At 42.2% G+C, this 22,146-nt stretch overlaps 1 protein-coding gene across 1 annotated transcript; it reads left to right on the top strand.

Moving 5' to 3' along the window:
- Nucleotides 1-65: 65 nt before the first annotated feature.
- On the top strand, nt 66-1,841 carry LOC121977977 (cytochrome P450 71A1-like). The gene is made up of 2 exons (XM_042530374.1): nt 66-1,065; nt 1,192-1,841. Exons 1-2 carry the CDS (start codon nt 85-87, stop codon nt 1,804-1,806), a joined length of 1,596 nt encoding a protein of 531 aa, XP_042386308.1. The 5' UTR covers nt 66-84; the 3' UTR covers nt 1,807-1,841.
- Nucleotides 1,842-22,146: the final 20,305 nt, after the last annotated feature.

The raw sequence follows: 22,146 nt of genomic DNA, 5'->3' as shown, positions 1-22,146 counted from the left end.
TATATTAGCATCAGATTCAAACTAGAGAGGGAAGAACAAGAGAGAGGGAAGAAGAAGGAGAAGAAACTGGGAAGGTTATCGACAATGTCTGCTGTTCCTTCGGCCGCCCAAGAGGAGTCCCCGCGGAACCTCCAATTCCATGCACATGCAACCTCCACCTTCTTCACGACACTCCTACTCATCTCCTTCACGTTGTTGCTGCTCTTCTACCTCCGCCGCCGCCGCCAGAAGGTCAACAAGGAAACCAGCAGCCTCCGCCTCCCACCCAGCCCGCCGGGCCTCCCCATCATCGGCAATCTCCACCAGATCGGCGACCTCCCCCACCGCTCCCTTCACCAACTCTCACTTGCCTACGGCCCCCTCCTCCGCCTCCAGCTCGGGAGAGTCACCACTCTCGTCGTCTCCTCCCCCGACATCGCCCGCGACGTCCTCAAGACCAACGACCTCTCACTCTGCTCCCGCCCCGACATCGCGACCTGGCGCCGTTACTCCTACGGCAGCCTCGAAGTCGCTCTCTCCCCCTACTCCCCCCGCTGGGTCAGAGCGCGCCGGCTCTTGGTCACCCACTTCCTCTCCCCGCGCCCGGTCCGAGGCCTCTCCGCCGCGAGGGAGGAGGAGGTACGGACCCTGATGAACACCGTGGCCGCTGCCGCCGCGTCCGGCCACACGGTCGACCTCAGCAAGAGTCTGATGAGTTTGGTGAGCTGCATTGTATGCCGGGCCGTGTTTGGGAAGAGGTTCGCGCCGGCGGGGGAATCCTTGATGAGCGAGATCGGGGGCGTGTTATGTCTGACGGCGGAGATCTTGGGGGGGTTCGTCGCTGGGGACTACTTCCCGTGGGCGCGCCGCTGGCTCAACGCCGTCACGGGAGTGCATGGAAGGCTTGAGAGGAGCTTCAAGGAGTGGGACGACTTGTTCGAAAGGGAAATTAAAGAGCGGGAACGCGCCGGCACCGGCAGTAGTGACGACGGCACCTATGCCAGTGTTCTGATGCGCTTACTCAGAGAGGAACAGAGTAACAAGGAAGGCGGCCTCACGAGGGACGCCGTGAAAGCTTTTCTCTGGGTAAAAACCACGTACCGTCCAAATATTGGAGAATTACGGAATCCTATATAAAACTTTGATTTAGAGATTTGTGTTGATCTAAAAGGATTAATTTCCTCTCAATTAATCAATCCCCATCTTTATCAGGACTTGATGTTCGGCGGAACGGACACAACGGTTACGACATTACAATGGGCCATGGCGGAGCTAGTGAGGACTCCTCGAGTGCTCGCTAGAGCCCAGGAGGAAGTCCGCCGAGTGGCAGCCGGAAAAAGCTACGTCGACGAGGAGGACCTCCCGAGGCTCAGCTACCTGCAGGCCATCGTCAAGGAGATCCTCCGACTCCACCCGGCCGCCCCCCTGATGCTGCCCCACGAGTGCCAGCAGAGTTGCAAGGTCGCTGGCTACGACGTTCCCGCCGGCACTAGAATCTACATCAACGCGTGGAGCATCGGGCGAGATGCGAACCTATGGGATAAACCCGACGAGTTCCGACCGGAGCGGTTTGAGGGCAGCTCCGTCGACTACCAGGGGCAGTGCTTCGAGCTGGTGCCGTTCGGCAGCGGCCGGAGGATCTGTCCCGGGATCTTGATGGCAGAGTGGGTTATCTGGCTTACACTGGCCAATCTCTTACACGGCTTCGACTGGGCATTGCCTGCGGGAGTGAGAAGGGAGGATCTGGACATGAGCGAGGTGTTTGGGCTCGTCGTTAGCAAGAAGGAGCCGCTCGTGCTGATGGCAACTCCGGCGAAGTTACTTTAATTGCATTATGGCGGAGGGGAATGCTGATGGCAACTCCGGCGAAGTTAAATTGTATTATGGCACAGGGGAAGGAGCCGCCTCTGGTTTAAATAAAAATAAACTTTATTAAACTTAATATTAATATAATTTTTTTTACAGGAGCCCTAAATCTTAGTTAAATAACTTTAAAAAAAATAAGAAAATATCACAAAAAAAAATAGAAAAAGAAAAATTTAAAATAACTAATATTAAAAAAAAATCTAAACTAACTTTACGAAAATGAAATTAATCTTTTTCAAAAGAGACCAGATCTCAATTAAGTTTTAAAAAGAAAAGTAATTCTAAATATTTGAAATAAATAAAAGAAAAATTAAAAGATCTGATCTAGAATTTTGATGACTTAGTAAGCCGATTCCATCTTCTCTAGATTTTGAATCGAATGTAATTATATCAGAAGGTTACGAACTAATTATTTTTCTTGTAAGTAGTCTCGATCGTCCTTCTTCAATATCCAGAAGGGAGGTTGGTAGTCTCATTTTCTTTTCGTAACAACTTGAAGGTTAATGTAGCCACGTTGGATGATATAAGATGATTATATCCCTAGATGCTCTTGCATCAGACGTCCCAGGTTGAAAAGTTGTCCTTTAGTTTAAAACAACGTCTTCAACATCCATAGTGTTAGGATGTATACTAAAATGTTAGTTTTTTATAAACATTTATTTTGAAATAAGAATCACATTGGTCAAATGTCTACATTTATGTTAAATGTAGTTGTCCATTTAATTTATATTGCAATCTACTTTTTTATTACTGTTATTTTTGGTAGAAATATTAGACAGACACAGGTGTTCCATAAAAACATGATGATATCCAAAGCAAAGTGTGAAGCTACAACAGGAGGGGAATACAAAAACAACGGTTGTTCTATTAAAATCAGAGATACAACCCTTAAGGGTTTACATAGCTTCCAAAGTCAGAGGCTTGATCCTTTCTAGTCAGAGCTCACAGTCCTTAAGGATTTACATAGCTTCCAAAGCCAGAGGCTTGATCCTTTCTAGTCAGATGAGCTCGGACCTTAATTAGATCTTCTGTAATCAGGTCGATGGTACGTTTCAACTGCCCAATGGTCTCATCTTTGATACGTCCTTCCTCTTTCAAGAGAGTCACCTCATCTTCATGCTTCCTCTTCAAGTAAACAATATATTGTCGCTGACTCTGAAAGTCAGATTGAGCTTTATGCTTAAGAGCGATCTCGGCTCGAGTCCTAGATTTGGCGGCCAGCCAGAGGCTCTCCATCTCATGAGTAAGGGAAGCCTGAAGATCTCTGCTCACGGTCATCTCCTGAAGGATGCCTTCCTTTTGAGCCAGTAGCTCCGTCAGAGTGGCAATTTGCTGGAGTGAGGCTTCTTCTTTTTGAGCCGATAGCTCTAGCAGATGGGAAGTCTGTCTAAGCAGAGAAGCAAGTTTGCTAGGTTCTGTGGTAGGCTTCATTTGTACAGAATACTGCATTAACAAGAGGATAGTTCGAAGCAGCGGATGTTCGAATCTTTTATAAGGAAGGAGAAGGTGAAGATGTTTTCTTGAAGCTTAAGGCGACGCTTAGAAAACAGTGTAGCATTTATGGGAAGAAAGCACGCTCAGAAGTTGAGGAGTCAGCATGAGCATAGGAGATAGTACCTCTCATAGGAGGACAGGATATTCCCCAAAAGGTAGAGGGGAGACAGGGCAGCAAAGGGTGCGAGAGCCAGGTCAGCCAACACAAGGACGAGGGTCTAGTCAGTCGAACTAGAGCCTCCTTCGACTAGACTTTAGGGGGAGGCTTGTGATACGGTGCATGTTTTGTGGGGTCGATAGGATGATGTGGTTATGAGTCAAGGCCGCAAGAGGGTCAGAAGTCAAGCTGACCTGGAGGATAGGAAGGTCAGAAGTCAAGCCTCCGTGGCCGGTCAGCAGTCAGGCTGACATAGACAGCAGGGAGGTCAAAAGTCCAGCTTACGTGGCCAAAGTCAAAGTCTCGACGGGCAGGGTGGTCAAAGGAGAGAATTATAAGACCCAACCCTGATAGTGAGTAATAAATGGGCTGTGGGCCAGGTATGGCTAAGGATGGAAACTACCAACAGGTTTGGTACAGACCCAGCGTGCAGGTCGGGACATCCAAGCCAAGGATCACAGGTCTGCTTACAGACCTAGCGTACAGGTCGGGACATCTAAGCCAAGGATCACAGGTCTGCTTACAGACCCAGCGTGCAGGTCGGGACATCCAAGCCAAGGATCACAGGTCTGCTTATAGATCCAGCGTGCAGGTCGGGACATCCAAGCCAAAGTCACAGGTCTGCTTACAGACCTGGCATGCATGTCGGGACATCCAAGCCAATGATCACATGTCTGTTTATAGACCCAGCGTGCAGGTCGGGACACCCAAGCCAAGGATCACAGGTCTGCTTACAGACCCGACATGCTGGTCGGGACATCCAAGCCAAGGAGCAGAAAGCTGGATACAGACCCAGGGTGCAGATCGAGATGTGCATACCAGAGATAACAGATGACAAAGGCAGATCTGGATATAAGCTTAACACAGGTCGGGGCATACAAGTCAAGGTAATGATATATAAAAGCAGGGCGAGCCCAGATCTCGGAACGCAAGCTCATTGGTCAGATACTACAGGACAAATCAGCCAAGGAATCGTAACTGTCTGTCAGAGAGAATAATCAAGATGTCAGGGAATATGCCAATAGTTGGGGCTCAATACACCTTCGATTTTGCCGCCAGCCTATCAAGAAAAGTCACGTGTCAATCGTCGCCAGACAAAGCCTGACAGCCGACATTCCCTGACACTCGTCAGACCCAGAAACTTCTGTTGCAGTATAAAAAGGGATGTCTTGTCCCTTATGCAGGTACGCTCACTCGTCATTTCTCACTAGTCTATACTTTTCGTCCTTTCTCTGCGATTTCTGAGGAAAAAGTACCTGACTTGAGCGTCGGAGGGCCTGACTCGGGGACTTTTTCCCTGGTTTCTGATCTCTAATGACTGGTGGATCCGTCTGAGTGTGCACAAGGCAACAACGTCATCGTCCTGATCATTTCTAGCCGTCAACCGCCCGTGTGAACCTTTCCAAGGGGGGTACCAGGTATATTCGACACTTCAACGACTCTCCGTCAACTTTCCGCACAACAAGGCCCGCCTTCATCCGACTCAGCTTATGGACGGGATCAAATTTGGCGTCGTCTGTGGGAACACAACAACCTGTTTCGGAACGTGACGATGGAGGAGTCTGGCCGTATTCATGTCACTATGACCGCCGGAGAGTATGAGCTCTTCAAGGATGCCAAAAGGTTGGCAGCCTCTGAGAGGCAGGTAACTGTTTCACGCCCACGACAAGCTCCTGCTGAAGCTTCCAAGGAGCCCCTCCCTGTTTCAGATCGGGGTTCTAAAAGAAAGCAGCCTGAGGTATTTCCTCAAATTCTTTATCGTGAGCCTGGCGTGGGATATTATCAGCCAGAGCCTCAAGGGCAGAGCCTCAAGAAGGAGCAACCTCGAGCCTCCATGGCTGAGAGTTCCTTGCCACGAGACTCGAAGATGGGAAAGACCCTTATCGTACCTGAGGTGTTCCCCGAAGATCCAGACGAGAAAGTACCTTTCTCGGCCAGGATTTTAAATGAAAGACTGCCTAAGGGTTACAGAGCCCCGTCGATCGGAGAGTATGACGGGAGCAAAGATCCGGAGGAGCACTTACGAAAATTAAAAAATGCAGCCCTGCTGCACCAATACAGCGATGCTGTCAAATGTAGAGTTTTCTTGAACACTTTAGCTGGCTCGGCCTTAAAGTGGTTCGATGGGCTACCTCAAGGGTCCATTACCTGTTTTTTGGACTTCAAAACGGCTTTTCTGCATCGATTTGCTAGCAGCAAGAAGTATCAGAAGACAAATCATTGTCTCTTCGCTCTGAAGCAAGGGTCGACTGAGCCCTTAAGAAGTTATATCAACCGCTTTAATCAAGTGGCTCAGGATGTCCCCACTGCCACTTCAGAGATTCTGATGAGCGCCTTCTATCATGGATTGGGAGAGGGAGAATTCTTCAGAGATCTCATCAGAAATTCTGCTCGAAATTTTGATTAGATGGTGGAAAAAGCTGCTTCCTACATCAAAGTGGAAGAAGCGCAAGCAGCTCGAAGGAAGGCGGAAAGACCACCTCCCTCCGCCAACAAGCAAGAAAGAAGGGTACCTCAACCTCTGCCGCGAGCCCGGGAGGCCAGACCTGCATTTCATCCCGGGCCGGAAGTCAGACCTGCATCACGAGTTGCCGCCTTGCATGTTCCCCGACCAGGGCCATGGAATAATCGGTACTGTACCTATCATCGGTTACGTACTCATGATACTAATCATTGTTTTCAGTTCGCTCGAGACTCCAAGCGAGTTGCCGAGATGGGTTTACCTCCGCCTGAATTAGCCCCTCAATTGATCAAGATGATGGAAGAACAACGGGGTGCGGCTGGACAAGCAGGGCAAGCTCGCCCCGACCTCGCAGGACCCAGCACTCATCAACCTGGTCGGGGAAAAGAGCCCGAAGGATCACGGGAGGCCGAGAATAGAGGTAATGCGGCCGTTAGAGAGATTGGCATGATCTCTGGAGGGCCAACTGATGGAGATTCAGGGAGAGCACGCAAGTCTCATATTTGTTGATTGGAGATTCATGCTGTCGGATGTAGTCAAGAACAAGCCGCCGACCCCGTTATTAGCTTCGGGCCAGCAGACCTGGAGGGTCTGGAGTTGCCTCATGACGATGCACTCATCATCAAAGCCATCATTGCCAATAGTCGAGTGGCTCGGGTTTTCGTTGACACCGGGAGCTCGGTCAACATTCTATTCAGGACCGCATTCGAAGAAATGCAAATTGATGCTGTTAAACTCCAGCCGATGGCCACATCTCTATACGGATTTACAGGCAATGAAGTGAAGCCTATGAGTCAGATTAAGCTGGCCATATCTTTGGGCACTGAGCCGTTGGTGCGTACCAGGAGGAGCACTTTCATAGTAGTGGACTCCTCTTCTTCTTATAATGTCATTCTAGGAAGGCCCGCCCTACATGAATTTAGGGCTACTGTCTCGACCTTCCATCAAAAAATCAAATTTCCTGTGGGCGAGCAGGTCGGGGAAGTTAAAGGAGAACAGAGGGTTTCTCACCGATGTTATATTGACATGGTCTGAGAAGAGGCTCGGAAAAATCAGAGGATACAAGATGGAGGTGTTCATGCTGTGCAGGAAGAGCCTCTGTCTATAGCTGAAGAACCCATCCCTTGGGAAGAAGTACAACTACACGCCGAGCGACCTGAAAGTCTAACCTGGGTGGCAAGCGACCTTCCCTCTCCCCTCAAAGAAGAGTTAATTCAATGCTTGATCCGCAACCGGGATGTCTTTGCCTGGTCTACTGAAGAGCTGCCCAGGGTCAAGCCGGAAGTAGCTGAACACAAGATGCATTTTGTACCAGATTCCCGACCTGTAAAATAAAAGAAAAGGAATTTTTCAGCTGACCAGAGTAAAATAATAAGAGCCGAGGTAGATCAGCTCAAGAAGGCAGGACATGTTCGGGAGGTTTAGTTCCCATCATGGCTCTCCAATGTAGTCTTGGTAAAGAAGCCCAACAATAAGTGGAGAGTGTGCATAGACTTCCGAGACCTCAACCGGGCCAGCCCTAAAGACTGCTATACTCTGCCCCAGATTGATCAAATGGTGGACTCCATGGCTGGATGCGAGAGGATATGTATGCTGGACGCCTACCAGGGGTATCATCAGATACCTCTAGCAAGGGAGGATCAAGAAAAGGTTAGCTTTATTACGACTGACGGTACTTTCTGTTATACTGTCATGCCCTTTGGCCTTAGGAACGCCGAAGCCACATACCAACGAATGATGGATAAAATCTTCCGGGAGCAGATTGGGCGAAATGTGGAGGTCTATGTAGATGATATACTCATCAAATCTCCGCTGGCCGTGAACTTGATCAAAGATGTGGAAGAAACATGCAGGACTCTCCGGCAATATGGGCTGAAGCTGAATCCCTTGAAATGCTTATTTAGAGCTAAAGGAGGAAAATTCTTGGGTTACATGATGATTGAGCGAGGAATAGAAGTCAATCCTGAAAAAGTTCAAATACTAAAGGATATGCAGCCTCCTCAAAATTTAAAAGAAACCCAGAAGTTGGTCGGCAGAATAACAACCCTGTCCAGATTTATTTCCCGGTCTGCAGACCGAGCTGCTCCTTTCTTCAAGGTGCTAAGGAAGGCCTCCAAATTCCAATGGGATGAAGAATGCACCAGAACTTTCGAAGAACTGAAGAAGTATTTGGAGACTCTCCCTTCTCTCTTTAAGCCAGTTGTAGGAGAACCTTTATGGGTCTACTTGTCGGCTACCCCTGAGGCTGTAGGGGCTGTGCTCGTTAAAGAACATGATAATGTACAACGGCCAGTGTATTTCTTCAGCCATTTATTGAAAGGGGCCGAGTCTCGATACACGGCCCTAGAAAAGTTGGTTTATGGATTGGTCCTTATGGATCGACGGTTGAGACCCTATTTCTTATCGTATCCTATCACAGTCCTAACCAATAGCACCATAGGAAGAGCGCTAACTAATGTAGAAGTTGCGGGACGACTTATCAAATGGGCAACGAAGTTGGGAGAATATGATATACAGTATCAGTCGCGCACCGCTATTAAGGCGCAGACCTTGACAGATTTCTTAACAGAAGTTCATCAGACCAACTCTGAAGAAATCTGGAAGATCTACGTGGATGGGTCTGCTAATCACCAGGGAAGCGGAGTCGGGGTCTTGGTAATATCTCCTCAAGGAGATATACTCCAATTGGCGGTTCGATTAAATTTCTGAGTCACGAACAATGAAGCGGAATACGAGACTTTGTTGGCAGGATTGCAAGCAGCCCGACACGTGGGGCAGCCCGGGTAATCATTCATTCCGATTCGCGGCTGGTAACTTAGCAGGTGAATGGCAACTTTATGATAAATTGCGACAAATTACAAGTATATCAGGAAGCATATGAAAAGATGAAGAGGGAATTCGCAGAAGTCACAGTGACTAAGATTCCCAGGTCAGATAATGAAAGAGCAGATAAGCTAGCAAAGATGGCCAGTTCCTTAACCACTTGGGTGTTGGATCGGTCAACGACACAAACTTTTCTGATAGCTCAGATAGACCTGCAAAACAATAGAGAGACAAATATTGATTAGCGAGCACCCATGATTAATTATCTCAGACAGGATATCTTACCGACCGACCAAAAGAATCACGATTGATAAGGAAGCAGGCCCATGCTTATGTCATGATTGGGGACCAGCTCTACAAGAGGTCCTTCTCTCGACCTTTACTTAAATGCTTGAGTATGGAGGAGGCCGACCAGGCCTTGCGAGAAATACACCTGGGATGCTGTGGTAATCATATTGGCGGTCGGACATTATCTCGCAAGGTACTCCTGGTCGGGTATTTCTGGCCCACTTTATAAAGGGATGCACATAAGTTGGTGAGCACATACTTGTCCTGCCAGAAACATCAAAACTTGACACATCGACCTACGACCCTGTTGACAACTTCTATAGTTTCATGTCCTTTTGACCAATGGGGCATGGATATCGTGGGACCATTTCTGATGGCGCCCGGTCAGAGGCGTTTCTTATTGGTGGCCGTGGACTATTTTTCTAAGTGGGTAGAAGCAGAAGCCCTGGCCCGGATCACAGAAGATGTCGTCATTCAATTCCTGTGGAAGAACATTCTTTGCAGATTTGGTATTCCTCACAACCTGGTGTCTGACAATGGAAGGTAATTTCAAGGACAAAGAATCCAGGCCTGGTGCAAGGGATTTGGCATAACACAAGCATTCACTTCAGTAGCTTATCCTCAAAGCAATGGTCAGACCGAGGTAATCAACAGAGAAATAGTACGAGGTCTGAAGGTCAAGCTAGATCATGTTGGAGGCAATTGGGTGGAAGAGTTGCCAAACATTCTGTGGGCTTACCGTACAACACCTCGGGAAAGTACAGGTCTGACACCATTCCACCTGGTTTATGTCAATGAAGCAGTTGTACCCATAGAAATTAGAGTGCAATCGGTCAGGAGGACACTATATGATGAAGGAAACACAGAGCGGCGGTTAGCTGAGCTGGATCTCATTAGTGAAACTCGGGATAGAACGGTGGCTCGGTTGGAGGCCTATCAACAAAGGATGAGACAAAATTATAACAGAAGAGTGATTCCTCGATTCTTCGGAGAAGGAGATCTGGTCTGGAAGCAAATCAAGCCAGTGGGAGACGTGACTAAGCTAGTGTTGGTGCGGTTAGCACTAACGATTTAACCCAGGTTTTGATGAATGACAAATCAGGTTAAGTTAGTTTGTTGTCATCTGACACTTTGATCGAGTGTGCAGGAGAAGTCCAGACAGGTCGACGGGCTGACCGGATAGCTAGCACGAAGTCCAAGCGGGTCAACGGGCTGACCGGACGCTTGGCGAGAAGTCCAGCTAGGTCGACGGGCTGACCGGATAGCTGGCGAGAAGTCCAAGCGGGTCGACGGGCTGACCGGACGCTTGGCGAGAAGTCCAGACGGGTCGAAGGGCTGACCGGACGTCTGGCAGGTAAGTGAGGTAAGTCACTAGAGGGGAGTGACTGCGAGGACGCGTTCCCGGGAAGGGAACATTAGGCGTCGATCCGACTTAGATCCATTTCGGATATCTAAATCGAGATCGTGACTAGATTCCGGTCTCGGAAAGACGGAATCTAAGTCATACTCCTTTTTGCTAATTCATACTCACTTTGTTTTTGCTAACAATCTGTGTTGCAGGGTAAATTTGCCTTCGGACTAACGTTTGTCTTGCAGGACCGATTCTGCGGGAAAACAAGGTCCGGGGGCCCGGAAGGAATCCAGGCGCCCGGAAGGAATCCAGGCGCCCGGGAGGGAAATTTCATCCAAACTCGCGCGTCGCCACGTGGGGCTTGCTGGTTGGACCTGCCACGTCCCACCAGGGCGCCCGGAAGGGATCCAGGGCGCCTCGAGCCTCATATAAAAGGAGGGTCAGAGGGGAGCTTCAACACTACGATTAACTCAGAACTCTTCGACTGCTTGCTCTGCTGCTCTATGCTCCTGCGACGCTAACAAAGCTCCGACAAAGTGCTCCTTCTTCTTTGATTAACTTTCTTGTCGGTATCACTTTATTTCCATTAGCATTTCTGTACCTTAATTTGTAATAGTATTTCGAATTGCTTGTGAATTGCCCAACGAAAGTACTTAAGGAGTACGGGCCTTCGAGTAGGAGTCGTCACAGGCTCCGAACGAAGTAAAAAACACCTTGTTCAGTTTGCCTAAGTTTTTTATTATTCCGCTGCGCTTAACTCTTATTAACGCGATTTTTTCGAATCGATATTCACCCCCCCTCTATCGACATTTCACGATCCAACAAGTGGTATCAGAGCAGGTACCGCTCTGATTTGGTGCAACCACCAGTCAGGCAAAGAGGGGTGTTTTTTTTTTTAAAGAAAAATAGATATCGTTTTTTCCCTCCAAAACCATTTTTGAAAAACACATCATCATCTTTTCACCGTTGCTTAGTATTGATAAAATATTACATTTTCAAAATTTTGGAATAATATTTTTTTATTAATATTTTATTATTTTTCGAAATTAGTGCAATATTATATTCTTTCTCCAGCACTGCTAATCCAAGACCAAGTCTTGGGATTTTTTTGTTTGTTTCTCTTGTCGGGAAATTATGACTCTTCTAGAAGGACGGAACCCCTGCGAACCACCACCATACGATCATGAAGACTTCAACTACTAGAAGCGATTAATGGAATGCTTCTTAGGAAGCGTAGACATCGATTATATGCTAATTTTGAGGAAACCTTCTCAAAACTCGGAACTGAACAAAAAGGTAAGTAACATTATTTGTAATGTTTTACCTAACAATATTTTATGCAGATTAGAAAAGTACAAGAATACATATGAGCTGTGGACCCAGTTGATCAAGCTTCACGAGACGCCGATGAAGCTAGAAGATCAAGTTAAAATCAAATATGGACTCGAGTCAAATCCAACGGAGAAGCCTACTGAATTAGGGGTTGCTCTCAAGGTTAGTAATATTTACCAAAATACCCTTGCTAATAGTAGTTTAAATAATCAGCATGATGATAAGTATGAAATTAGTCCAAGTATGGTGCATGATAACCTAGATTTAAATGATTTAAATTCAAAATCACAAAATAATCTAGACTCTGATCAAGTCAATCAAGACTCTGATCAATTTGGCATCAACCTTGACTTGGTCAAACAGAACAATGACCAAATCAATTCAAATAATTTAATTAATTCAGAAAATTTAAAATTAGGTGAGCATTTAGACATAAATAAGTCAAACATTAAAATAAATTTGAATTTAAATGCTAAAAATGAGAAAATGGATAAAATCAATAAATACCTTGATAAAATATTTAATAATCAAGATAAAATTAGTCTAGAAAATGCTATCCAAAACCAAGATAATTTAATTAATAAAAAATTAAACCTTAAAGATAAAACTAATCTAATAAATTCAATTAACCATATCAATTTAAAAGGCAAAGAAAATATAAGGATAAAATCAAACACTTTGATAAAATCAAAACTGAATTTAACAAACTTAAAATTAAATGTTAAAGATAACATATTAAACAAAAATAATCTGAAAATTTCAAAATTAACAATTAATAAAAAGCTAAAAGATAAACCGTTAAGAAAATATAATTCAAACAGTTTAGTTAATTCAAATTTAAAATAAATAAAAACTTAAACTTTAAAAATAAGCTATTAAAGAAAGATAATTCAATTAACCCAATAAAATTGAAATTGAAAGAAAATTCAAATATTAAATATACTCTCTTAAAGAAAGATAATTTGACCAATTTAATTAATTCAAAATTAAAATTAAATTACAAATTAAACATTAAAACTTAACTAAAACTAACTCTAATTATACAAAAATCTTAAATTAAAGGTCGATAATTCAGGGGAGGCTCCAGAATAGCCGGCACCTCCAAAACCAACCTACCCGAAAAGGGTAACCCCAACCAACCCACCCAACAGGGTAATTAGGACTAGTTAAAGAGGGTTCAAGGTTAACTTGAATCATGGTACTGGTGAAGTTTTTTGATGATAGTACGTTGGGGAAGCTTGGGCATCGCATGTCCAGAAAGATATGGCTTCAATCTGGTGCATTTGGCCAAGTGGAACCGACCGAAGCTACCTTTAAATGGATCCTAACTAGTTAGACCAAGGTTTAGTACTAAGCTCCGTGGATAGGACTTTTCGGAAAAGCTCGAAAGGTTGGTTACTTCTAATGACGTCCAAGTGACTCACCAAACTTAGAAGTTTATCCGAAAAATGCCTATTTGTTGAGACCAAAGCTAAACCTGAATCTAACACAAGTTAAACCAAACTCTGTAATTAAATCTAATTTATCTCACAAAATTATAAGATTCCCTAATTGATAATCTAGATCGGGTGATATGAATAAGGATTAAATTAATTAATTTTCAAATTAAATTAAAATTAATTAAAATTAAAATTTGAATTTCAAATTAAATTAAAATTAATTAAAATTATTTAAAATTAAAATTTGAATTTCAAATTAAAATTTGAATTTCAAATTAAAATTAAATTTCAAATTTCAAATTAAATTAAAATTAATTAAAATTAAAACTTTGAATTTCAAATTAAAATTAAATTTCGAATTTCAAATTAAATTTTGAATTTCAAATTAAATTAAAATTAATTAAAATTAAATTAAATTAAATTAAATTAAATTAAAATTATTTTTTTTTAAAAAAAAATCTATTTTAAAAATTAAACTTAATTTTTTTAACTTAAAAATTTATTTTAAAACTTAATTTTTTTTAACTTAAAAATTTATTATTTTAACTTAAAAATTTATTTTAACCTAAAAATTTATTTTAAATTAAAAAATTATTTTAACCTAAAAATTATTTTAACTTAATTATTTTTTTTTTAAAAAAATTCTTTTAAAAATTCTTTTAAAAACTTTTAAAACTTATTTTAAAAATTCTTTTAAAAAAAAATATTTTAAACTTTTAAAAATCATTTTAAAAATTCTTTAAAAAATATTTTAAAAAACTTTTTTAAAAATTCTTTAAAAACTTTTTTAAAAAATTCTTTAAAAACTTTTTTTAAAAATTCTTTAAAAATTATTTTAAAAACTCTTTTAAAAATCATTTTCAAAACTTTAAAAATTCTTTTAAAATGTATTTTAAAACATTTTAAAAATTATTTTAAAAACTCTTTTAAAAAGCATTTTAAAAATTCTTTTAAAAAGTATTTTAAAATATTTTAAAAATTATTTTAAAAACTCTCTTAAAAAGAATTTTAAAAATTCTTTTAAAAATTATTTTTAAAACTCTTTTAAAATTCATTTTCAAAACTCTTTTAAAATTCATTTTCAAAACGTTAAAAATTCTTTTAAAAAGTATTATTTTAAATACTCTTTTAAAAAGCACTTTAAAAATCTTTTAAAAATTATTTTAAAACATTTTAATTTTTTTTTAAAAATCTCTTTTAAAAATCATTTTAAAAATTCTTTTAAAAATTATTTTAAAAAGTCTTTTAAAAATCATTTTAAAATCCTTTTAAACACTATTTTAGAAATCCTATTAGAAATCCCTTAAAAATAATAATAATAATAATTCTTTTAAATCCATTTAAAACTTAGACACCTAACTTAAAAACTTAAATTCCGTTAACTTTAACTTTAAACTTAATTATGTAATTAATAAGTAAAACTTAACTGTTTAAGTTTAACTTCATTTGAGAACTAAAATTGACTTGAATTAAACCATACTTAACTATGTCTAATAATTTTAACTTCATGCTAACTTCAAACTAAATTAATCCCACTTAAAAGGAAGTAAATAAAAAAAAAGTAATTATAACTAACACTTTCATTGACAACTCAATCAATTAATATGAAATTTAAATTATTTTATTAAGTATTAAGTTATTAAGTAAAAATTAATCAATAAATTATTGATAATGGCCAACTGTTTTTGATTTAATAAAGTTTATCTTATTAAACCTTAAACTGAAGCTCAACCACCTGAATCTAATATTAATTATTGATTAATCAAATTTAAATAAACAATTATATCAAGGATACAGAGATAAATATGTAAATAATATAAGTGTTACCAAATCCCTTAGATCACTTAGGTAGATAAATATGTTAGGGCTTGAAATTTAACTCACTCAAACCTTAGCATTATATTAAGGGGGAGTAATAAATAAGGAGGATTAATAAATTAAAAGAGTATCAAATTCAGGGGGAGGTTTACTTTTTAATTATCTCCTTAAGTGTTATTTTTTAATCTTCTCTAGAAAATTCTACCTCAATTAAAAAAAAAAAATCTACTTTGAATATTTTTAGCAAATATTTTCAAATTTTATGTCAGGTTCAAGGGGAGGAATTAATTAAAAATTTCCCTTTACATAAAATATTTTAAATTTTGTTTGAAAAATATTTTCTTAAAAATTTCTTAAACCTACTTTTGAAAACTAACTCTTATAAAACTAAGTTGTTTTTAAGAATTTGATTTTACTTTTTATTGAAAATTGATTTTGAAAATTAGATTTAACTTAGTTTTGAAAATTGTGGAAATTAGATTTTTCAAAACTTAAGTTTACAAACTAAGCTTCTCAAAATCATTTTCCTTAATTTTGAAAATCAAAGTTTAAAAATCAATCTTCAAAATCAACTTGCTTAAAATTGTGAAAATTTTTTAAATCAACTCAAAATTGTTTGTTTTAAATCACAAACTTTTTATCCTTTTTACTTAGTCTTTGAAAACTGAACTTTTCAAGTATTTTAAACCATGGTTTTGAAACTAGTACTTTTGAACTTTAAAAATTTGATTTTGAAAACTCCTTCATTTTAAAAATTGTTTTACTTTATCAAAATTAGTTTTACCAAACTCCTTTGAAAACTAAAAGTAAAGTTCAAAATCACTTTTCTTAATATTTGCAAACTAAAATTTGATTTGCAAAAACTTAGTGTTGAAAATTGTGGAAGTTAGATTTTTCAAAACTTAAGTTTACAAACTTAAATCATTTTCAAAACTTAAGTTCTAAATTGAATCGTTTATAAACTTAGTGTTGAAAAATAAATCAGTTATGGAAAAATAAAATTTTCAAACTTAGTTTTGGAATTATGGTGTTGAAAACTTATGTTTGAAAAATAAATTTAGAACTTATGCACTTATGTTTGAAAATTAGACTATCTAAACTTAGCCATTTTTCTAAAAGCTAATGCTTTAAACAAGTTTTCAAAAGTTTAAACTCCCCCAAATTTACTTGACATTATTTATTATTTTGTCTAAGGTCTGTATTTATGCTTACTTAATCCATGCTTACTTTTGATGAATGGCAAAGGGGGAGGGTTAGATGGTTAAGTTAGCTAAACCAATTTGAAAATACAAACTAACTTTAAAACCACATAAATGCATGTTGTTTCATGCATATGTTTTCACTAACTTAACCAGGTTGTCATTCCATCAAAAAGGGGGAGATTGTTGGTGCGGTTAGCACTAACGATTTAACCCAGGTTTTGATGAATGACAAATCAGGTTAAGTTAGTTTGTTGTCATCTGACACTTTGATCGAGTGTGCAGGAGAAGTCCAGACAGATCGACGGGCTGACCGGATAGCTGGCACGAAGTCCAAGCGGGTCAATGGGCTGACCGGACGCTTGGCGAGAAGTCCAGCTAGGTCGACGGGCTGACCGGATAGCTGGCGAGAAGTCCAAGCGGGTCGACGGGCTGACTGGACGCTTGGCGAGAAGTCCAGACGGGTCGAAGGGCTGACCGGACGTCTGGCAGGTAAGTGAGGTAAGTCACTAGAGGGGAGTGACTGCGAGGACGCGTTCCCGGGAAGGGAACATTAGGCGTCGATCCGACTTAGATCCATTTCGGATATCTAAATCGAGATCGTGACTAGATTCCGGTCTCGGAAAGACGGAATCTAAGTCATACTCCTTTTTGCTAATTCATACTCACTTTGCTTTTGCTAACAATCTGTGTTGCAGGGTAAATTTACCTCCGGACTAACGTTTGTCTTGCAGGACGGATTCTGCGGGAAAACAGGGTCCGGACGCCCGGAAGGAATCCAGGCGCCCGGAGGTCCGGGCGCCCGGAAGGGATTCGGGCGCCCGGGAGGGAAATTTCATCCAAACTCGCGCGTCGCCACGTGGGGCTTGCTGGTTGGACCTACCACGTCCCACCAGGGCGCCCGGAAGGGATCCGGGGTGCCTCGAGCCTCATATAAAAGGAGGGTCAGAGGGGAGCTTCAACACTACGATTAACTCAGAACTCTTCGACTGCTTGCTCTGCTGCTCTACGCTCCTGTGACGCTAACAAAGCTCCGACAAAGTGCTCCTTCTTCTTTGATTAACTTTCTTGTCGGTATCACTTTATTTCCATTAGCATTTCTGTACCTTAATTTGTAATAGTATTTCGAATTGCTAGTGAATTGCCCAACGAAAGTACTCAAGGAGTACGGGCCTTCGAGTAGGAGTTGTCACAGGCTCCGAACGAAGTAAAAAACACCTTGTTCAGTTTGCCTAAGTTTTTTATTATTCCGTTGCGCTTAACTCTTATTAACGCGATTTTTTCGAATCGATATTCACCCCCCCCCCTCTTTCGAAGTTTCACGATCCAACAGCTAGCACCTCAATGGGACGTGCCTTACAAGGTCATTAAAAAGTTAGCATCCGGAGCTTATTATTTACAAAATGAACGGGGCAAAAAGCTAGATCGACCATGGAGTGCTAATTACCTGCGACCTTATCGAGTTTGAATAAGTAGGCCGAGAAGTGTTAGCTGGGTGGTAAGCCGGGCTGTCACTTATCCAACAAACCAGGATAGCAGGCCAGGGAAAAGTAGATCGGAGAAAGTAGAAGAAGATGTGAAACCAAAAATTGTATGTCCTAATACTTTTTATGATAAAAGCTAAGCCATTTTAGTAAAAGCAAACCTTAGAATGCAAATGAAGAAACAGTAAAGTACTTTACAAGAAATTCTCAAGTCACTATATACAAGTAGCCAAGAAATGTCACTTGAAAGGAGCAAAAATTCAATCCGGGATCTCTTTGAGGATTTGGTCATGGTCTAAAAATTCAAGAGGCGGAAGGGACTTTAAGTAGTCTTGCTCATAAAGTTGATGCAGAGCCCCGCCCGCCCCATAGATAACAGACGTGGAGAAACGGTGTCCCACCTGTGCACAGAATTCTGGAGAACGCAGATACAAAGCACGGTTCTGTAGGCAGTGATCGTTCTCTCCATCTCTGTAAATAGCCAGAACTGTTGATACGCCCTCTGTGGTAGCCCGAGACTGGGTCAGTTCTTTCCGGGCCATGGCCAGCTCTGCTGCTTGGGAGGTCAATTGAGCCTCCTGAGATTTCAACTTCTTGTCTTGCTCTTGCACTAGAGTCTCGGCAGCACGCAGCTTCTGAGTCAATTGTTCCATAGCTCGTTGATGCTCTAAAGTTTGTTGATCTACACTCTGCTGGTGCACAACATTGACTCAGCTTTATTCTTCCTGGAGAACTTTAAGTGCACGGTTGGCCTGTGCTAGGGATATTTCCAGACTGTTCTTCTTTTTGGTCAAATCTTTTATCTCGGCCCGCAAAGCATGGCTAGCTTGGGCAGGATCATTCAATTGCAGTTCCAGTTCAGCAACATGCTCTCGCAGCGCCTTATTCTGATAATGAGTAGCATGGAAGGAATGGTTCACTACTAGAGACTCTGCACAAGCCTGAGATATACAAGAAATATCTGATAAGAGCGGGAAAAATAACAGTTGGGAAATCTTCAAAGTTTACCTTGATATACAACTCTACGAATTTGTCCATCTGAGCCGGGGGAGGCAAGGAGTTCATGTGCTGCATGCTTTCTTCCCATAAAGTGGCTAGAGGACCTTTTATCTTGAGGGAGTTGGTGGGAACATCTGTTCGAGACCATAACCTCTCCTTAGAAGGGACAGTGGTACAGTAACAGTGATGAGTAAGCGGGGGTGGTTCTGAGGGACCCGCGGTTGAGCCCGGAGGAGCTGAGGGCTCAGTAGTTGAGCCAGAAGGAGCTGAAGAAGGACCCTGAGGAGGAGCTGCAGGAGGGGTAACTGAAGGGCGTTCTGAGAGGCCAGCTTCATCGCCCTGAAGTTGCTGCGATGCGGAAGGTTGAGACAGCGGAGGCTCGACCTGAATATCAGATGGAGCGGGGGGATCATTTACATGGCTCGGGATTGGAGGCGGAGTCGCAATGGGAGGTGGAGGAGAGGCAACTACAGCTGGAGGAGGAGAAGAGATAGACGACGGACCTGAGTCGGACACCGGACGTGGGGCTTGGCGTCGACGTCTCTGAGCCAACGGCTGGCCATCCGAATTAGAATCATGAGAGGGTGACCGAGCCCTGCGTCTAGAGGGAGAAGGGGCATCCTGGCTCAGGCGGTCATTTATGGAGCGGGCCCTGCGAGCTGCTTGAGAAGTCTCTCTGAAAGCGGGGTTGGCAAAGGAAACGTTGCCTGTTCCCCCACCTAGGCCTATACGTCTTCCACCAAGGCTTAGACCAGGGGTATAGGTGGCTCTGGGAGGACTAGCCGATTGGAGGGGTGTTGAGGTAGTAGGCCGAGCTGTACGAGGGGCCCGGGGGCGAGCAGGGGAGCAGGTCGGGCTCCAGAAGACCCTCGCCGAGCAGGTCGGGGCGGAGGATTGGCCGGGGAAGCCCCACCGATTGAAGTTGAAGACGAGTGGGGGAGTGCTCTCCTCTGTAGGATAACTCGGCTACACCTCATTATTTCCATATCGCTTAAAGGAAGGGGCTGAACCTCTGAAGCGTGGGTTAAGACTTCAGCTGCACAAGATAAAATATGAAATTAATTGTCATAGAAAAAATAAAGTGCCCACGAAGTGATAACAGAAAGGAAAGAGAGACTTACACAGGGAGTGAGGCGTATCAAGGGTCAGATAACTCAGGCGAAAATAGGACAACAATTCATCTGACGATAACAAACGCGTCAAGTTTAGCTGCCAGCCGGACAAGCGAGACGAGGCTTCTGTGTAAGAAGAGTCAAGATAAAATTCCCCTAGCTCGGGAGAGGGAGGAAGTGACTGTTGCCATCGCAGGGGCCACTCCACCTCGTGGGGAAAGATAATGAAGAAAAATTTGTTCCTCCAGCTTGGGGCAGAAGGCGGCAGGGATGAGAAAAAAGTAGTTTGGAGACGAGGCTGAAAATGAAATGTGCCCTCTTCTTGGCGCCGAAGGGTAAAGAAGCAGTGGAATAAGTGGGAGGACCAGGATAATTCACATATGCCACATAGTATTACAAAGCCACAGAGGATCCTGATGGAGTTGGGTGTCAGTTGCCCCAGGGGAATTCGAAAGTAGTGGCATATGTCGGAAAAGAAAGGGTGGATAGGAAGACGAAAGCCCGCCACGAATTGCTTTTTAAAGAAGGTGCTAAAGCCAGCAGGGGGATTGAAGAATTGATGTATTCCAGTGGGGATAATCACTTGCACGTCATCCTCAACTCCGTAGATGTAACGTAGGTCATCTCGATCCAATTCATCGAAGGTGGATGAGCCAGGATAGTACGCCGCCGCCAAAGAAGGAAGAAAGGAGGGGGAAGCCATGAGAAAAAGAAGCAAAAAGAAGAAAGATTGAGTGGAAAGCTATCGACGCAAAAGCAGGAGGATCGGAAGTAAGAAGGGGTTCAAGCAAAAGGAAGGGGAAAAGGACATGAAACACTTGAAGTCAAGAGCGAGGAGAATATTTATAGTCGCCTAACAAAGGGGCAATTTCGTCATATTATCATCCATCGGAGCAAAATAATGGGCGGGAACAACGAGAGCCGAAGGATCTTCCTCGGAAATAACATCCAAGGGCATATTTGGAAAAGTACCAGCGCGAAGTATGAGGAGGCGGATCTCGGTAAAGGATATGAACAGTTGTTTCAGAAAAGTGCCCACGCTTTCCCCCGTCTGGGCTTAACTCTTAAATAACCCGGTCTTCGTCTATACAGACCTGGGTTACGAGGGGCCCTGGTCTGGGCTTAACTCTTAATTTCTTGGTCTTCGGTTATCCAGACCGGTAATACAAGGCAAAGGACATATCGAGGAGCAAGAGTGCTTAACTCTTAAATTCCCGGTCTTCGGTTATCCAGACCTGTAATACGAGGCAAAGCACAGATCAAGGAGCAAGACTGAGGCAGGGGATCAGTAGAGAAGGACAAGGAAAGCAGGTCGGGGAAAAAGTGTTGGAGTGTATACTGAAAGCCTAAGCTTTTGTAAACATTTGTTTTGAATAAAGAATCACATTTGGTCAAATTATCTACATTTGTTTGTAGTTGTTCAATTAATTTATATTGTAGATAACATAGTATGTGGTGTCACATGCAGAAGATGATGTTATCAGTACCTTATAAATTATAAACAGTAGCTCATGACTAAAATGGAAAGGAACAAACCATTGGAAGGTCATAGTGTAATTAGGAATTAGTTTATCTTGACTATATAATTACACTAGTACACTTAGAGTGTATTGAGTAGGACCATTTGAGGTCGTTTCTTTTATATTGACTTTATAAAGGAACAAATACCTCAGTTATTATGGAAGTGTGTGCTCTTAATCCTAATATAATAACAAGCACATATATTTGATATTTATTTCTTTAATTTATCAATGGGTGAGATTTAGTTCGATGAATCAATAAGCCCGATAAATTGGAAAATGATATCACTTATAGTGTGTGTTGTTGATTATAGAAGGAAACTGTGTCCTAGAGATACTAGGTTGATAATATCCCCAAGAGGAGCTCATAAGGATTGTCATGTTAAACCCCGCAGGTGGACTTAGTCCGACATGACGATAAGGTTGAGTGGTACTACTCTTGGACTAAGATATTAATTAAATGAGTTGTCAGTAACTCACTTAATTAGTGGACATTCGATATCTTAAACACAGGGAGACTAACACACTCATATAAGAAGGAGTCCAAAAATGTAATTTGGGATTGGTGCGGTAGTTCAATAATAGTTCTCTAGTGAAATGAATTATTATTGATAAAATTAAGTTGTGTGTTCGGGGCGAACACGGGATGCTTAATTTTATCAGGAGACCAAAACCAATTCCTCCTCTCGGTCCCTATCGTAGCCTCTTATTTATAGAGTACTATACCCACCTTCTATACCCACCTTAAGAGGGCCGACCAAGCTAGCTTGGAATCAAGCTAGGGCCGGCCTAAGCATGGTTTAGGGTGGCCGGCCCTAGCTTGA

Source organism: Zingiber officinale, chromosome 4B (genome assembly GCF_018446385.1).
Source record: "Zingiber officinale cultivar Zhangliang chromosome 4B, Zo_v1.1, whole genome shotgun sequence".
In the NCBI taxonomy this organism is placed as follows: domain Eukaryota; kingdom Viridiplantae; phylum Streptophyta; class Magnoliopsida; order Zingiberales; family Zingiberaceae; genus Zingiber; species Zingiber officinale.
The sequence above is the reverse complement of the archived record's forward strand: the minus strand, read 5'-3'. Positions and strand labels throughout refer to the sequence as shown.